Raw genomic sequence first — 15,355 nt, forward strand, 5'->3', positions numbered from 1 at the left:
GGGGGGCACTGGTGGCCCTCAGGGTGTCCTATTGTTGGGGGCACTGGTGGCCTTGTAGTGTTGACCATATCTTATAACCTTCTGTAGTAGGGGTCTCTGTAGCCCACACATGCTGCCATCACTATACATTGTATCACTGACTTCATCCCTGAGCTTACAATTCTGTTACTTATTGGGGTTCTTCATGTTGCCCCCAGGGTTAGTTTTGTACCCGGAGGCAGAATCCTGAGAAGCTGACTGTTTTACAGGCCTTTAGCCAATGGCTGGGAGTATTTACAGGGCAGGGATTGCCCATTATCACTGTACGTACAGGGGATCCACATCATCCATGGGCCATTGTATGGGAGGGTGACCACGCAGATGTATGATGGGCCTCAGCGGCAGTAGTCAGGTGGTTACAGGTCTCAGGGTATCCCCGCTGACATGTATTGTGGCCCCAGCAGACATGTAAGGGTTACAGCCCTCATTACTGTCATCTGTTGTCTCTTCCGGGAGTCTCCGGTGTCGGCAGCGCGGCCCTGGTGGGAACAGTCATGGAAACGGTGGCTGCAGATTACGGAACTGCCCTCCCTGTCCTGTGACTGCAGGGGGGGGGGGGGAGTAGATTAACCCTGTCAGTGCTCACATGGTGTGTGACTCACATCCACATGGCAGAAGCTGCTCTGCTGACTGTATAAGCTCTGCAGCCCCCGTTTCCCCCCAGATCAGCTACGCCCCCTCCTTCCTGCCCCCTCCCAGATCAGCTGCACCCCCTCTTTCCTGCCCCCTCCCAGATCAGTTGCGCACCCTCTTCTCTCCCAGAGAAGCCCTTTATCTATGGCACATTGTTCCTGCAGCACTTGACTGGGGGGTCGGGTGAGCGGCATTAACCCTGTGCTTGCTGACTTAAAAAGTGTAAGCACATTCCGCACATAGTAGAGGGTCCTGAGCGATTGCCAGGTAGTTGCTATAGAAACTGGTGCGGTGGAGCTGGCAGCGGCTGTGATGCAGTATAATGTGGCTTCTGGCTGGCACTGTGCAGTCACTTGTCACCTTGTTAATGGGCAGCACCAGGCGAGGCGACAGGGTATATCTGGGGCCGGTGGCCCGCCGGCTGTAATCCTAGATGTTGGCGCCTTCCTTGTATAATCTATGATGTGAAGCCCCTGCCAGACCCTGACGTCTCGTATTTTCTTATCCTCAGGCCGGACGTGATAAGTATGAGCCCGCAGCCACTTCTGAACATGGCGGCAAAAAGAAGAGCAAAGGGGCGAAGGAGCGGGATATGGATGAGCTCAAGAAGGAAGTCAGTATGGTAAGTGTGGGGCCGAGGGGCTTTATAGTGGGGGCCAGTGAGTTAGCTGCACCTCCTGTCACAGGTGAACTTACATAGGACTGCAGCTTATAAACCTGATCACTCTTCTGCTCTTTACAGGATGACCATAAGATAACCTTAGATGAGCTGCACCGCAAGTATGGAACCGATCTGACCCGGGTAAGATGGCAGCTGAAACGGGGCGAGGCCTATGGACCGGTCGCCCTATGTGCAGTAGTATCATTATATTTTCCTGTTGCAGGGCCTTACAACAGCCCGAGCAGCTGAAATCCTGGCAAGAGATGGTCCGAATGCCCTGACACCTCCTCCCACCACTCCAGAATGGGTGAAGTTCTGCCGCCAGCTGTTTGGGGGTTTCTCTATGCTGCTGTGGATTGGGGCCATTCTCTGTTTCCTGGCGTATGGTATTCAGGCTGCGACAGAGGAGGATCCACAGAACGATAATGTGAGGAGCACACCGCCACCTTCAGGTCCCCCCTTCAGTGTTGTGTGCTCTGTGACCCATTTTCTCCTCTTCTCCGCAGCTCTACCTCGGTGTTGTCCTGTCTGCTGTCGTCATTATCACCGGCTGCTTCTCTTACTACCAAGAGGCAAAGAGTTCGAAAATCATGGAGTCCTTCAAGAACATGGTGCCCCAGGTGCGTTCCCCTCGCCACACTGTGCTGGTATATATTGTATAGGTTTTTGTCCTGACTTGTCCATCTTCTCTCTCAGCAAGCCTTGGTCATCCGTAGTGGTGAGAAGATGTGCATCAACGCAGAAGATGTGGTCCAGGGAGACCTCGTAGAGGTGAAAGGTGGTGACCGGATCCCGGCTGATCTCCGTATCGTCTCTGCCCATGGCTGTAAGGTGAGGAGAGCCGCCCCCGTATCATGATAACCATGGAGCCTCAGGCTTACGTAGCCCCCGCTATTGTTAGCAGCTTCTCACTCTCTCCAATCCCAACAGGTGGACAACTCTTCCCTGACCGGTGAGTCAGAACCACAGACCAGATCCCCCGACTTCACAAATGAGAACCCCCTGGAGACCCGGAACATCGCCTTCTTCTCCACTAACTGCGTGGAAGGTGCGTGGTGTTGCTGGGAGATAAGTTGGTGCAGTTTGGAATTAACGTGCCCCGTGGTGACTTATTTTTTTTTTTATTTTTTTTTTCTAAACAGGAACCGCCCGTGGTGTCGTCATCAACACCGGTGACCGCACTGTCATGGGACGTATCGCAACCCTGGCTTCTGGTCTGGAGGGCGGCCGTACCCCAATTGCTGTTGAAATCGAGCACTTCATCCATATCATTACTGGTGTGGCCGTATTTCTGGGCGTCTCCTTCTTCATCCTGTCACTCATTTTGCAGTACACTTGGCTTGAGGCTGTCATCTTCCTCATTGGTATCATTGTCGCCAACGTGCCTGAAGGTCTCCTGGCTACTGTCACTGTGAGTATCCTGTGCCATGGCTGGGGGTAGTAGTGCGAGCACCTCTCAGCTGTTCTCCTATAGTGATTGTGCCTCATGTTCCATAGGTGTGCCTTACACTTACCGCCAAGAGGATGGCTCGTAAAAACTGCCTGGTGAAGAACCTGGAAGCTGTGGAAACCCTTGGATCTACCTCTACCATCTGCTCTGATAAGACCGGGACCCTCACTCAGAACCGTATGACTGTGGCGCACATGTGGTTTGACAACCAGATTCATGAAGCAGACACCACAGAGAACCAGAGTGGTACGATCATTTCTCAGGGTGATGGATGGGACAGGGTGTAACAGATCAGGCAAGGCCCAGGGGTCCCTTGGGACACTGTTAGGTGTTGCAGGACTTTGGGTTCTTGGGGACACTGTTATGTGTTGCAGGACTTTGGGTTCTTGGGGACACTGTTAGGTGTTGCAGGACTTTGGGTTCTCGGGGACACTGTTAGGTGTTGCAGGACTTTGGGTTCTCGGGGACACTTAGGTGTTGCAGGACATTGAGTTCTTGGGGACACTGTTAGGTGTTGCAGTCTTTGGGTTCTCGGGGACACTGTTAGGTGTTGCAGTCTTAAGGTTCTCGGGAACACTGTTAGATGTTGCAGTCTTAAGGTTCTTGGGAACACTGTTTTGGTGTTGCAGGTTCCAGGGTTCTTAGCCCCTCTTGTCTCCCCACAGGTGCCTCCTTTGACAAGAGCTCCCCCTCATGGACTGCCTTGGCTCGCATTGCTGGCCTGTGTAACCGTGCAGTGTTTCAGGCAGGTCAGGAGAACACGCCTATCCTGAAGGTGAGTATCTCAGGTTCTGGGTCTGTTCTTTTGGGGTGTTCTGTGATGTATGGGCCGCTCACGTTCTTCTGATGTTGTGTAGAGGGATGTTGCTGGAGACGCCTCTGAATCTGCTCTGCTGAAGTGTATTGAGCTCTGCTGCGGATCTGTGAGGGACATGAGAGAGAAGAACTCAAAGGTGGCCGAGATCCCCTTCAACTCCACCAACAAATACCAGGTGAGCTGCCGTATTGCTGTATACAGCTTAGAGGCCGGCCTTCTGTGTCGGGGGACGCGGCTCTGCTGTAGGCCTCAGAGCAGATGAATGCTGCCGTCTGATTCCTCTCCACATGGCCAGATAACGGCAGGGGAGGGCGGGAGGTGTCAGCCGGCGTCTGTCAAGTCTGCTTAAAATAAACCTGTAATCTTAAGTAGGAGCCGAGGCTGCAACGTGCCGCACGGCTGAGCTCATGCACTGCCACCCCCATGTACCGTGCGGAGTCCTGACTGTCACCATCCATTTGATCCGCTGACCGACCATAGGCTACAAATCACTTAGCTGCACGTGAGCCAGGCCTCGGTATACATTACAAGGATCCTATAGGGCTATACTCGGTATACATTACAAGGATCCTATAGGGCTATACTCGGTATACATTACATGGGACCCTATAGGACTATACTCGGTATACATTACATGGGACCCTATAGGACTATACTCTGTATACATTACAAGGGATCCTATAGGACTATACTCTGTATACATTACAAGGATCCTATAGGACTATACTCGGTATACATTACAAGGATCCTATAGGACTATACTCTGTATACATTACAAGGATCCTATAGGACTATACTCGGTATACATTACAAGGATCCTATAGGACTATACTCGGTATACATTACATGGGACCCTATAGGGCTATACTCTGTATACATTACAAGGGATCCTATAGGGCTATACTCTATACATTACAAGGGATCCTATAGGACTATACTCGGTATACATGACATGTGACCCTATAGGACTATTCTCTATACATTACAAGGGATCCTATAGGACTATACTCTGTATACATTACAAGGACCCTATAGGACTATACTCTGTATACATTACAAGGATCCTATAGGACTATACTCGGTATACATTACAAGGATCCCTATAGGACTATACTCTGTATACACTTCAAGGGATCCTATAGGGCTATACTTGGTATACATTACAAGGGATCCTATAGGACTATACTCAGTATACATTATATGGGAACCTATTAAACATTACACAGAATCCTGTAGGACTAACCTCTGTATACATTACTTGGGGACTTATAGGACTGTATACCTATATACCATGTAGTGTGTATTACACTGGAGACCTGACAGTTCAGTTCTCTGTATACAATACGTGGGGCTGCATCCAGGGTGTGAGGCTGTGCGGGTGGTAGTGTGGCCCCTCTGCGGTCAGTCTTACACTCCTGGTAGGGGGCCCTAATCCCATTAGCCCACTTTCTCCTCTGCTCTCTGTAATAAGCCGCTTGCTGTGGATTTAGCTTGTTCTGAGTTGGGACATTCCTTGAGGCTTATCCTGGCCAGTAGAGATTAGTGTGTTCAGTGTTGTAGAGGACAGATCCTGACGTGTCTCCCTCCTTCTCTAGCTGTCCATACACAAGAATGCCAACCCCTCTGAATCCCGCTACCTGCTGGTGATGAAGGGCGCCCCCGAGAGGATCCTGGACCGCTGCACCACCATCCTGCTGCAGGGAAAAGAGCAGGCGCTGGACGAGGAGCTGAAAGACGCCTTCCAGAATGCTTACCTGGAGCTGGGAGGACTGGGGGAGAGAGTCCTGGGTGAGGCCCTGCTCATCATGAAGCCTCGTCCGCCATGTTACTGCCTGGCATCCCTCTCATCTCACTCATTCTTCTTTCTGCAGGTTTTTGCCACTTAGCTCTCAATGATGACCAATTCCCTGAGGGCTTTAACTTTGACACAGAAGACGTGAATTTCCCAACCGAGGGCCTGTGTTTCGTGGGCCTCATCTCCATGATTGACCCTCCCCGTGCCGCTGTGCCCGATGCTGTTGGTAAATGCCGAAGTGCTGGAATCAAGGTGCGGGACGTTGTCTTGTGCGGACGCTGATATAGAAATACAAAGGCCTTTGTGTGGGTCTAACTTCTCTTCTGCTCTCTGGCAGGTTATCATGGTCACTGGTGACCACCCTATTACAGCCAAGGCCATTGCTAAGGGCGTGGGTATCATCTCTGAGGGCAATGAGACCGTGGAAGACATTGCAGCCAGACTGAACATCCCAGTGAATCAGGTGAACCCCAGGGACGCCAAAGCCTGTGTAATCCACGGCTCTGACCTGAAGGACATGACCGGTGACCAGATCGATGACATCCTCCGACACCACACAGAGATCGTCTTCGCCAGAACCTCCCCTCAGCAGAAGCTCATCATTGTGGAAGGCTGTCAGAGACAGGTACGTAGCGTTCTACTCCCACCCATACTATGAAGGGGTGTGATGGTAGACACTAATTCTCATACCGCCCTGGGTGTGTGACGGCAGGCCCTGATGCTCTCCTTCCGCTCATACCGCACTAGACTTAAGATGGCGGGCACTTAGCTCTCCTTCTGATCATATACATTTCTGGGTGTGATGGCGGGCACTGACCTTCTCCTGTCTTGTAGGGAGCCATTGTGGCTGTGACTGGTGATGGTGTAAACGACTCCCCGGCTCTGAAGAAGGCCGACATTGGTATCGCTATGGGTATCGCAGGTTCTGATGTCTCCAAACAGGCTGCAGACATGATTCTTCTGGATGATAACTTTGCCTCCATTGTGACTGGCGTAGAGGAAGGTGAGTGCCCGTCTCTGGCGGCCATTGTCTGCAGTATATCAGCTATGACCCCCTCCCCCCTGACTCCTCACTTCTTATCACACAGGACGTCTGATTTTCGATAACCTGAAGAAATCTATTGCCTACACCCTGACCAGTAACATCCCTGAGATCACTCCTTTCCTCATCTTCATCATCGCCAACATCCCTCTGCCCCTGGGCACCGTCACCATCCTGTGCATTGATCTGGGAACTGACATGGTAAGTAGCCGGAGCTCCCCCATAGGGTGCTGATGAATACCTGGGTGCGGTGCACTGACCATGTTCCTTCTCTCAGGTCCCCGCCATTTCCCTGGCCTATGAACAAGCAGAAAGCGACATCATGAAACGTCAGCCCAGAAACCCCAAAACAGACAAGCTGGTGAACGAGCGTCTCATCAGTATGGCGTACGGGCAGATCGGTGAGTACTGTGTGGTTTGGGTCCTGGTCACATGACTTGGTTCTTGGCTTCTTATGACCCACCCTCGTCTCCTCCTCAGGTATGATCCAGGCCCTGGGTGGCTTCTTCACCTATTTCGTCATCCTGGCGGAGAATGGCTTCCTGCCATGGACTCTGCTCGGCATCAGAGTGAACTGGGATGATCGCTGGGTAAACGATGTGGAGGACAGCTATGGGCAGCAGTGGGTGAGTGCCCCTCATGGGTGTGGGTCAGGGGTGGCCAAATGCTTGCTGCCATATTGCAGGATCCTCATCCTTTTCCCTATCCTCCTGACAGACATACGAGCAGAGGAAGATCGTGGAGTTCACCTGTCACACCTCATTCTTCGTCAGCATTGTCGTGGTGCAGTGGGCCGACTTGATAATCTGTAAGACCAGGAGGAACTCGGTGTTCCAGCAAGGCATGAAGTGAGTGCGGGCCGGGATGGTCAGTGTGTGTGTGTGTGTGGGGGGGGGGGTACAGCTTCTGCTGAGCCGGTCTGTGGGTGAGGGGGTTTGTGGGCTTCTGCTGAGCCGGGACAGTCGGTGGGTGAGGGGTTTTTTGGGCTTCTGCTGAGTCAGTGTGTGGTTGGGGGGGGGGGGGGGAAGACATGGCTTCTACGGAGTCTGGACAGTCAGAGGAGGGGAGGGGGTTTGTGGGCTTCTGCTGAGTCGGGGCAGGGGCGGGTGACAGCTTCTACGGAGTCGGAACGGTGCGTTTGTGAAGGGGTTTTTGGGCTTCTGCTGAGCCGGTGCGGGGGATGTAACATGACTTCTCTCCACAGGAACAAGATCCTGATTTTCGGGCTATTTGAGGAGACTGCACTGGCAGCCTTCCTGTCATACTGTCCAGGCATGGACGTGGCGCTACGCATGTACCCGCTCAAGTAAGTGTCTCCCGTTTCTGTGCGCACGGCTTTCGCCCTGAACCTCTGTGCAGCGTCTAATCGCCTCCTGCTTTTGTTTCAGGCCAACATGGTGGTTCTGTGCCTTCCCGTACTCGCTGCTCATCTTCATATACGATGAAGTCCGTAAACTGATAATCAGACGCAGCCCTGGCGGTGAGTCTCCGGTGTTATCTGCTGCGCTCTCCGCGCGGTGTCGTGACAGTGTGTCATGCTGTCGTCTGATCGTTGTCTGTTTTTTGTCTCTTTCCAGGCTGGGTGGAGAAGGAAACCTATTATTAAGCGCACAGTTTGTCCTGACATTTCACACGTCCTCCCCTCCCCCTCCGCCTGCCTGCACAACACCCCCCTCGTTCCCTGCGTGCACCTGTCTGGCCTGTTTCCTGTGAAAAAAAGAAGATGCATTTTGGCGAGGGGCGCAGAGCCGCCTGTGTGCGTCCTGTTCAGAGTTCTCATTGTGCCTTCTCTGGTTTAGTTTTTGTAAGGGAGCACGTCCACAGAGATGTTTTATATATAAATATATATCTGCATTTTTACAAATAAAGGTGGGGTTCAGAGGTCCGGCCTGTGTTGTCTCCTTGTTTTTGATTGGTCGCGGTGCGGCAGCGGGACCCTTCTGATCTTGCGACTTCATGCACGCACGTCACAACCTGATGTAGGATATGGCGCGTCATGGTGCAACATTTGCATCTTCCAGCAGAATTGTGAGTGCAGCTCTGGCTGTAATATATAGCGTCTTATGACCGTATCCGTGGGTTGGGTATCCGGGGCCCCTGCTGTGGGCTCCATAGTGTGAGTGTTGGCACGTGCCGCTCCGGTGGATGTAGCCGCATATTATATGAGCCTGGAGGATGTGCCAGACAATGGCGGTTCTGTTCAGTGTCTTATGATGCCTGTGGGGGCCACAATGTGCCCTGACGCTGGTCACTCGCGTGGGGGGGTGCTTGTGTGTCTGCATAGATCTGAAACCTCTACCCAAGGCACCCAACCAGGGTGCCTCCAGCTGTTGCAAAACTACAACTCCCAGCATTCCTGGACAGGTGTTTGTGGACATATCTGAAGCCTCTGCATCAGCATTTTCCCAACCAGGGTGCCTCCAGCTGTTGCAAAACTACAACTCCCAGCATGCCTGGACAGGTGTCTGCACAGATCTGAAGCCTCTGCATCAGCGTTTTCCCAACCAGGGCGCCTCCAGCTGTTGCAAAACTACAACTCCCAGCATGCCTGGACAGGTGTCTGTGCACATATCTGAAGCCTCTGCATCAGCGTTTTCCCAACCAGGGTGCCTCCAGCTGTTGCAAAACTACAACTCCCAGCATGCCCGGACAGCCTTTGGCTGTCCGGGCATGCTGGGTGTTGTAGTTTTGCAACAGCTGGAGACACATTGGGGAACACTGATCTAAACTTGGGGTAAGAGACTGTTTGATGCCCCCCAGGGGTGTGGAGGACTTTAACCCCTTAACGACAAAGGACATATATTTACGTCCTTGGCCGGCTCCCGCGTCATATCGGGTCGGTCCCGGCATGTATCTGAAGCCGGGACCCGGGGGTTAATAGTGCGCAGCAGCTATTAACCCTTTAGATGTGGCGTTCAAAGTTGAACACCGCATCTAAAACTAAAGTAAAACCTTCCCGGCTGATCGGGGCCACCGCAGTGAAAATGCGTTGTCCCGATCAGCTGGCACACGAGCGGAGGTCCTCTTACCTTCCTCCGGCGTCTCCGTTCGGCGATTTGATTGGTCCAAGCCTGAGATGCAGAGCAAAGCTATGGCTGTGCAGTGAACAGTGCTGGCAATCAGTGTATGCAATGTTATAGCCCCCTGTGGGAGCACACGGCAAAAAAGGGTAAAAAAATTAATTATAATAATAAATGTGATTTAACCCTTTTTCAGTTCAAATCACCCCCCTTTTCCCATAAAAAAACACCATGTAAATAAAAATAAATAGACATATGTGATATCGCCGGGTGCGTAAATGTCCGAACTATAAAAAATATATCATTAATTAAACCGCACAGTCCAAAAATTCCAAAGTCCAAAATAACATATATTTGGTCGCTTTTTATTTCATGAAAAAATGAATAAAAAGCAATCAAAAAGTCCGATCAATACAAAAATGGTACCGCTAAAAACTTCAGAACTCGATGCAAAAAAAAATGAACCCTCATATGCGGAAAAATAAGTTATAGGGGTCAGAAGATGACAATTTTAAACGTATTCGTTTCCCACATGTAGTTATGATTTTTTTTTTTTTTTTTCCAGAAGTGCGACAAAATCAAAGCTATATAAGTTGGGGGTCATTTTAATCGTATGGAACTACAGGATAAGGTGTCATTTTTACTGAAAAATTTACTGTGTAGAAACAGAAGCCCCCAAAAGTTAAAATATTGCATTTTTTCTTCAATTTCATCACACAATGATTTTTTTTTTTTTCCGTTTCACTGTAGATTTTTGGGTAAATTGACTAATGTCACTGCAAAGTAGAATTGGTGGCGCAAAAAATAAGCAATCATATGGACTTTTAGGTGCAAAATTCAAAGGGTGGTGATTTTTTTTTTTTAAAGGTAAGGAGGAAAAATGAAAATGCAAAAAAAGGAAAAACCCTGCGTCCTTAAGGATGGTGGTGAGAGACCCCCCCCCCCCCCCTCCCCCTTATAAAAAATGTTACAATGTAGCAATGTGCAGCTCGGAGGAATGATAATGTTGATACATTGTAACAAACCTTCCATGATGGACAAATGTTAAACCCAGAAATATACTGGCAAATTATAACAAACCTTCCACGCTGAGTGCAAGTCGGGAATAATTAGGCTGGTGCATTATAACAAATCTTTGTCCGTTTTAGCAGGAGAGATCTGTGCTTCAGGCAGTGGCTACACTGATGCACTGCAACAAACCATCAGCTGTAAGTAGATCTAGGTCAAGCTCTATTTCTCTCCTCCTGGATGTCAATAGTATTAATAAAACAAACTCCTTTTTTTGCTATATAATTTTGGTATAAAGCTTTGCTGGGAAATTTAAACTGAGCTACAAAGCAAAGAATTGCTTAGTAACCCCCTATTTTGTACAATTTTCATCAAATCCTCATCCTGACGTGTTTCTCCCCAAAGGTAGTGGGTTCATCAGGGGACATCAGACAAGATCATGAGTAGACTATAGGTGCAGAATAAGGGTGCATTCACACCATGTTGTGTACATACGGGTGCCGGATCCAGCAGGGGAGGGGCAAACCGGACGCTCCCCTGTACCCCGGCCGGATCAGCCAGTGACTCCATTTACTTTAATGATCTGACCGGAGTCAAATGGTGACTCCGGTCGGCTCAGTTTTGAACCGTATGCGGTTTTGGACCGGATCTAAAACCGTAGTATACAGTGTATGTTAGTGTATATTACATGTATATATTGGAGGTTACAGCGTATATATGTATATATTGGAGGTTACAGTGTATATTACGTGTGTGTGTGTGTGTGTATATATATATATGTATATATGTATGAGGTTACAGTGTATATTACGTGTATATAATGGAGGTTACAGTGTATATTACGTGTACATATATATTGGAGGTTACAGTGTATATTACGTGTATATATATATATATATATATATTGGAGGTTACAGTGTGTATTACGTGTACATATATATTGGAGGTTACAGTGTGTATTACGTGTACATATATATTGGAGGTTACAGTGTATATTACGAGTATATATATATATTGGAGGTTACAGTGTGTATTACGTGTATATATTGGAGGTTACAGTGTATATTACGTGTAAATATATATTGGAGGTTACAGTGTGTATTACGTGTATATATTGGAGGTTACAGTGTGTATTACGTGTATATATTGGAGGTTAGTGTGTATTACGTGTATATATTGGAGGTTACAGTGTATTACGTGTGTATATGTATGTATATATTGGAGGTTAGTGTGTATTACGTGTATATATATTGGAGGTTAGTGTGTATTACGTGTGTGTGTGTGTGTATATATATGTGTGTATATACAATATATACATACATATACACACGTAATACACTGTAACCTCCAATATATACACGTAATACACACTAACCTCCAATATATACACGTAATACACACTGTAACCTCCAATATATACACGTAATACACACTGTAACCTCCAATATATATATACACGTAATACACACTGTAACCTCCAATATATATACTCGTAATATACACTGTAACCTCCAATATATACACGTAATATACACTGTAACCTCCAATATATACACTGTAACCTCCAATATATACACTGTAACCTCCAATATATACACTGTAACCTCCAATATATACATATATATACACATATATATATATATATATATATATATATATATATATTGGAGGTTACAGTGTATATATTGGAGGTTACAGTGTATATTACGAGTATATATATATATATATATATATATATATATATATATATATTATATATATATAGGAGGTTACAGTGTGTATTACGTGTATATATATATATATATATATATATATATATATATATATATATATATATATATAGGAGGTTACAGTGTGTATTACGTGTGTGTATATATATATATATATATATATATATATATATATATATATAGGAGGTTACAGTGTGTATTACGTGTATATATATATTGGAGGTTACAGTGTGTATTACGTGTATATATTGGAGGTTACAGTGTATTACGTGTATATATATATATATAGGAGGTTACAGTGTGTATTACGTGTATATATATATATATTGGAGGTTACAGTGTGTATTACGTGTATATATTGGAGGTTACAGTGTATTACGTGTATATATATATATATATATATTGGAGGTTACAGTGTATATATTGGAGTTTCTTTAGTCCTATGATTAGTGCACAGTGATAATTGGGAGTACTTTGACCTCCAGCCTGAGGGGGCAGTGCTGCAGTAAAGAATGTCCTCGGGGCTGGAGAGAAGAGTCTATGGGGGTCTGTGGATAAACCTGTCTGGTTACAGACCTCCAGTGCCCCCCTCCTCCGCCGGACACTAATCTACAGAGCTCACAGTCTGAGGCTGCAGGCAGTGCAGGGGTTAATAGCTATGGTGGTCAGGAACAGAGGATGATTTGTTGTGCCCCCTCCCTGCCCGCAGCCAATGAGGTGAGGAGTGGACTCCCATGCCAGGGGCACGCCACCAGACCGCCGAAATACTGGAAAATATGTATGTGCAGTCTAATATCCACCTCAGAGAGAAAAGATGTGTGTGTGTGTGTGTGTGTATGTATGTATGTATATATATATATATGTGTGTGTTTATACTGTATGTGTAACTGTATGTTTTATATGGTGTGTATGTATTTTTGTGTGTGTGTGTGTGTGTGTGTGTATTTTTGTGTGTGTGTGTGTATGTATGGTGTATGAATAAAAATGTTAAGGGGCAATAAATGATGACAAAAATAAAGCATTTAAATTACTAAGACAGGACAGCAGTGAAGAAGCATTAAAAAGCTATAGAGAAAATGTAAAATATGTAAAAAAAAAAAAAAACAGATAAAAGCTGCAAAAATAGAGACAGAAAGACTCATTGCCAAAGAGAGTAAAACTAACCCCAAAATGTTCTTTAACTATATAAATAGCAAAAAGGTCAAAAATGAAAGTGTAGGCCCTTTAAAAAAATAAATAAATAAAGAAGAAATTATAAACGGGGATCAGGAAAAAGCAAATATATTAAACAAATTCTTCTCCACTGTATTCACCAAGGAAAATGAAATGCCAGGTGAAATACAGCGAGATAAGGTAAACTCCCCTGTACAGGTCACCTGTCTAACCCAGGAAGAAGGACAGGTCACCTGTCTAATCCAGGAAGAAGTACAACGCTGCCTACAAAAAATCAAAATAGACAAATCACCAGGTCCAGATGGCATTAATCTTCGTGTTCTAAAGGAATTAAGTAATGTAATACAGACCCCTATTTTTTATATTCATGGGGGGACATGTATCATTATTTGTGTATGGTAGAAGCATTTTACCCCTTTTCCCGAATTCTAAATTATGTGCAGAAGCGCTAAATTTATCAATCAAGTGCAATGAGCTTCATAAATTGCAGGTAAATATATTACTCTCCTATATCCACTCTTTGGAAAATAGAATCAATGATTTAGAGCATCTTGCTACATGAAGTCCAAGATGGCTTATATTTGCGCAAAAAAAAACAGCTCTTGCGGCAACATTTTTGGTGTAAAAAAAAAAAAAAAAAGTACGCAGTTAATAAATCCATGTGTACTATAGATGTCACTCCAAGGTACCCTGATTCAGCCACATCTGGAGGACATGCTCTACCAAAACGTGCGCAAAAAAATTGCGCAAAAAAAGGGCTTGCGCAAAATTTTGCGCAAAAAAATACACACAAAACAGGGGTAAAATCTTTGATACATGTCCCCCATGGACTCAATAGTAACAGGGACTGTTCCCCAGGACTAGCGCATGGCAAATGTGGTGCCAATATTTAAATAGGGGTCAAAAGGTGACCCCGGAAATTATAGACCTGTTAGAAAACCCTCAAACAATTTACATACAACAGAGGTTAAACTAAGAGATGCTATTCTGGAGTATATTGATAAAAATAAAACCCCGTATCAGCATGGATTTATGAGGGATCGGTCCTGTCACCTGATCAGCTTTTATGAGGAGGTGAGCTCCAGACTGGACCAGGGGCAATCGCTGGATGTCGTATATCTGGCTTTTTCCAAAGCATTTGATACGGTTCCACATAAAAGGTTGGTGCATAAAATGAGAAGGATGGGGCTGGGGGAGAATGTGTGCAAGTGGCTAAGTAACTGGCTCAGTGATAGGAAACAGAGGGTGGTTATTAATGGTACTTATTCTGATTGGGTGACTGTCACTAGTGGGGACCACAGGGGTCCGTCTTGGGTCCTGTTCTGTTTTATATTCATTAATGACCTTGTAGAGGGGTTGAATAGTAAAGTAGCAATCTTTGCAGATGATACTAAACTCTGTAAAGCGGTAAACACTATAGAGGACAGGGCACTGTTACAAATGGATCTGGATAGGTTGGAGGTTTGGGCTGGGAAGTGGCAGATGAGGTTCAGCACTGATAAATGTAAGGTAATGCACATGGGGTGGAAAAACCCGGCCTTGGATTATGTATTAAATGGGAGAACACTTGGGACGACTGACAAGGAAAAGGACTTAGGAGTTGTAGTTTAATAGTAAATTTAGCTGTAGTGAGCAGTGTCAGGCAGCTGCTGCCAAGGCAAATAAAATCATAGGGTGCATCAATAGGGGCATAGATGCCCACAACAAGGAAATATTTCTACCGCTGTACAAATCACTAGTCAGACCACACATGGAATACTGTGTACAGTACTGGTCAGACCACACATGGAATACTGTGTACAGTACTGGTCAGACCACACATGGAATACTGTGTACAGTACTGGTCAGACCACACATGGAATACTGTGTACAGTACTGGTCAGACCACACATGGAATACTGTGTACAGTACTGGTCAGACCACACATGGAATACTGTGTACAGTACTGGTCAGAGCACACATGGAATACTGTGTACACACATGGAAT

At 46.5% G+C, this 15,355-nt stretch overlaps 1 protein-coding gene across 1 annotated transcript; it reads left to right on the forward strand.

Moving 5' to 3' along the window:
* Nucleotides 1-1,183: 1,183 nt before the first annotated feature.
* ATP1A1 (ATPase Na+/K+ transporting subunit alpha 1) lies at nt 1,184-8,322 on the forward strand (the record flags this gene model as incomplete). The annotated part of the gene is given in 21 exon segments (XM_056559459.1): nt 1,184-1,294; nt 1,415-1,474; nt 1,557-1,760; nt 1,840-1,953; nt 2,030-2,164; nt 2,264-2,381; nt 2,476-2,744; nt 2,831-3,029; nt 3,449-3,558; nt 3,641-3,775; nt 5,196-5,388; nt 5,472-5,647; nt 5,733-6,020; nt 6,230-6,398; nt 6,484-6,638; nt 6,715-6,838; nt 6,918-7,063; nt 7,155-7,285; nt 7,642-7,743; nt 7,826-7,917; nt 8,015-8,322. Coding segments are annotated over 21 exon segments (3,060 nt in total), but the record flags the coding sequence as incomplete, so codon positions are not given.
* Nucleotides 8,323-15,355: the final 7,033 nt, after the last annotated feature.

This window comes from Hyla sarda, chromosome 2 (assembly GCF_029499605.1).
Source record: "Hyla sarda isolate aHylSar1 chromosome 2, aHylSar1.hap1, whole genome shotgun sequence".
NCBI classification, from domain to species: Eukaryota; Metazoa; Chordata; class Amphibia; order Anura; family Hylidae; genus Hyla; species Hyla sarda.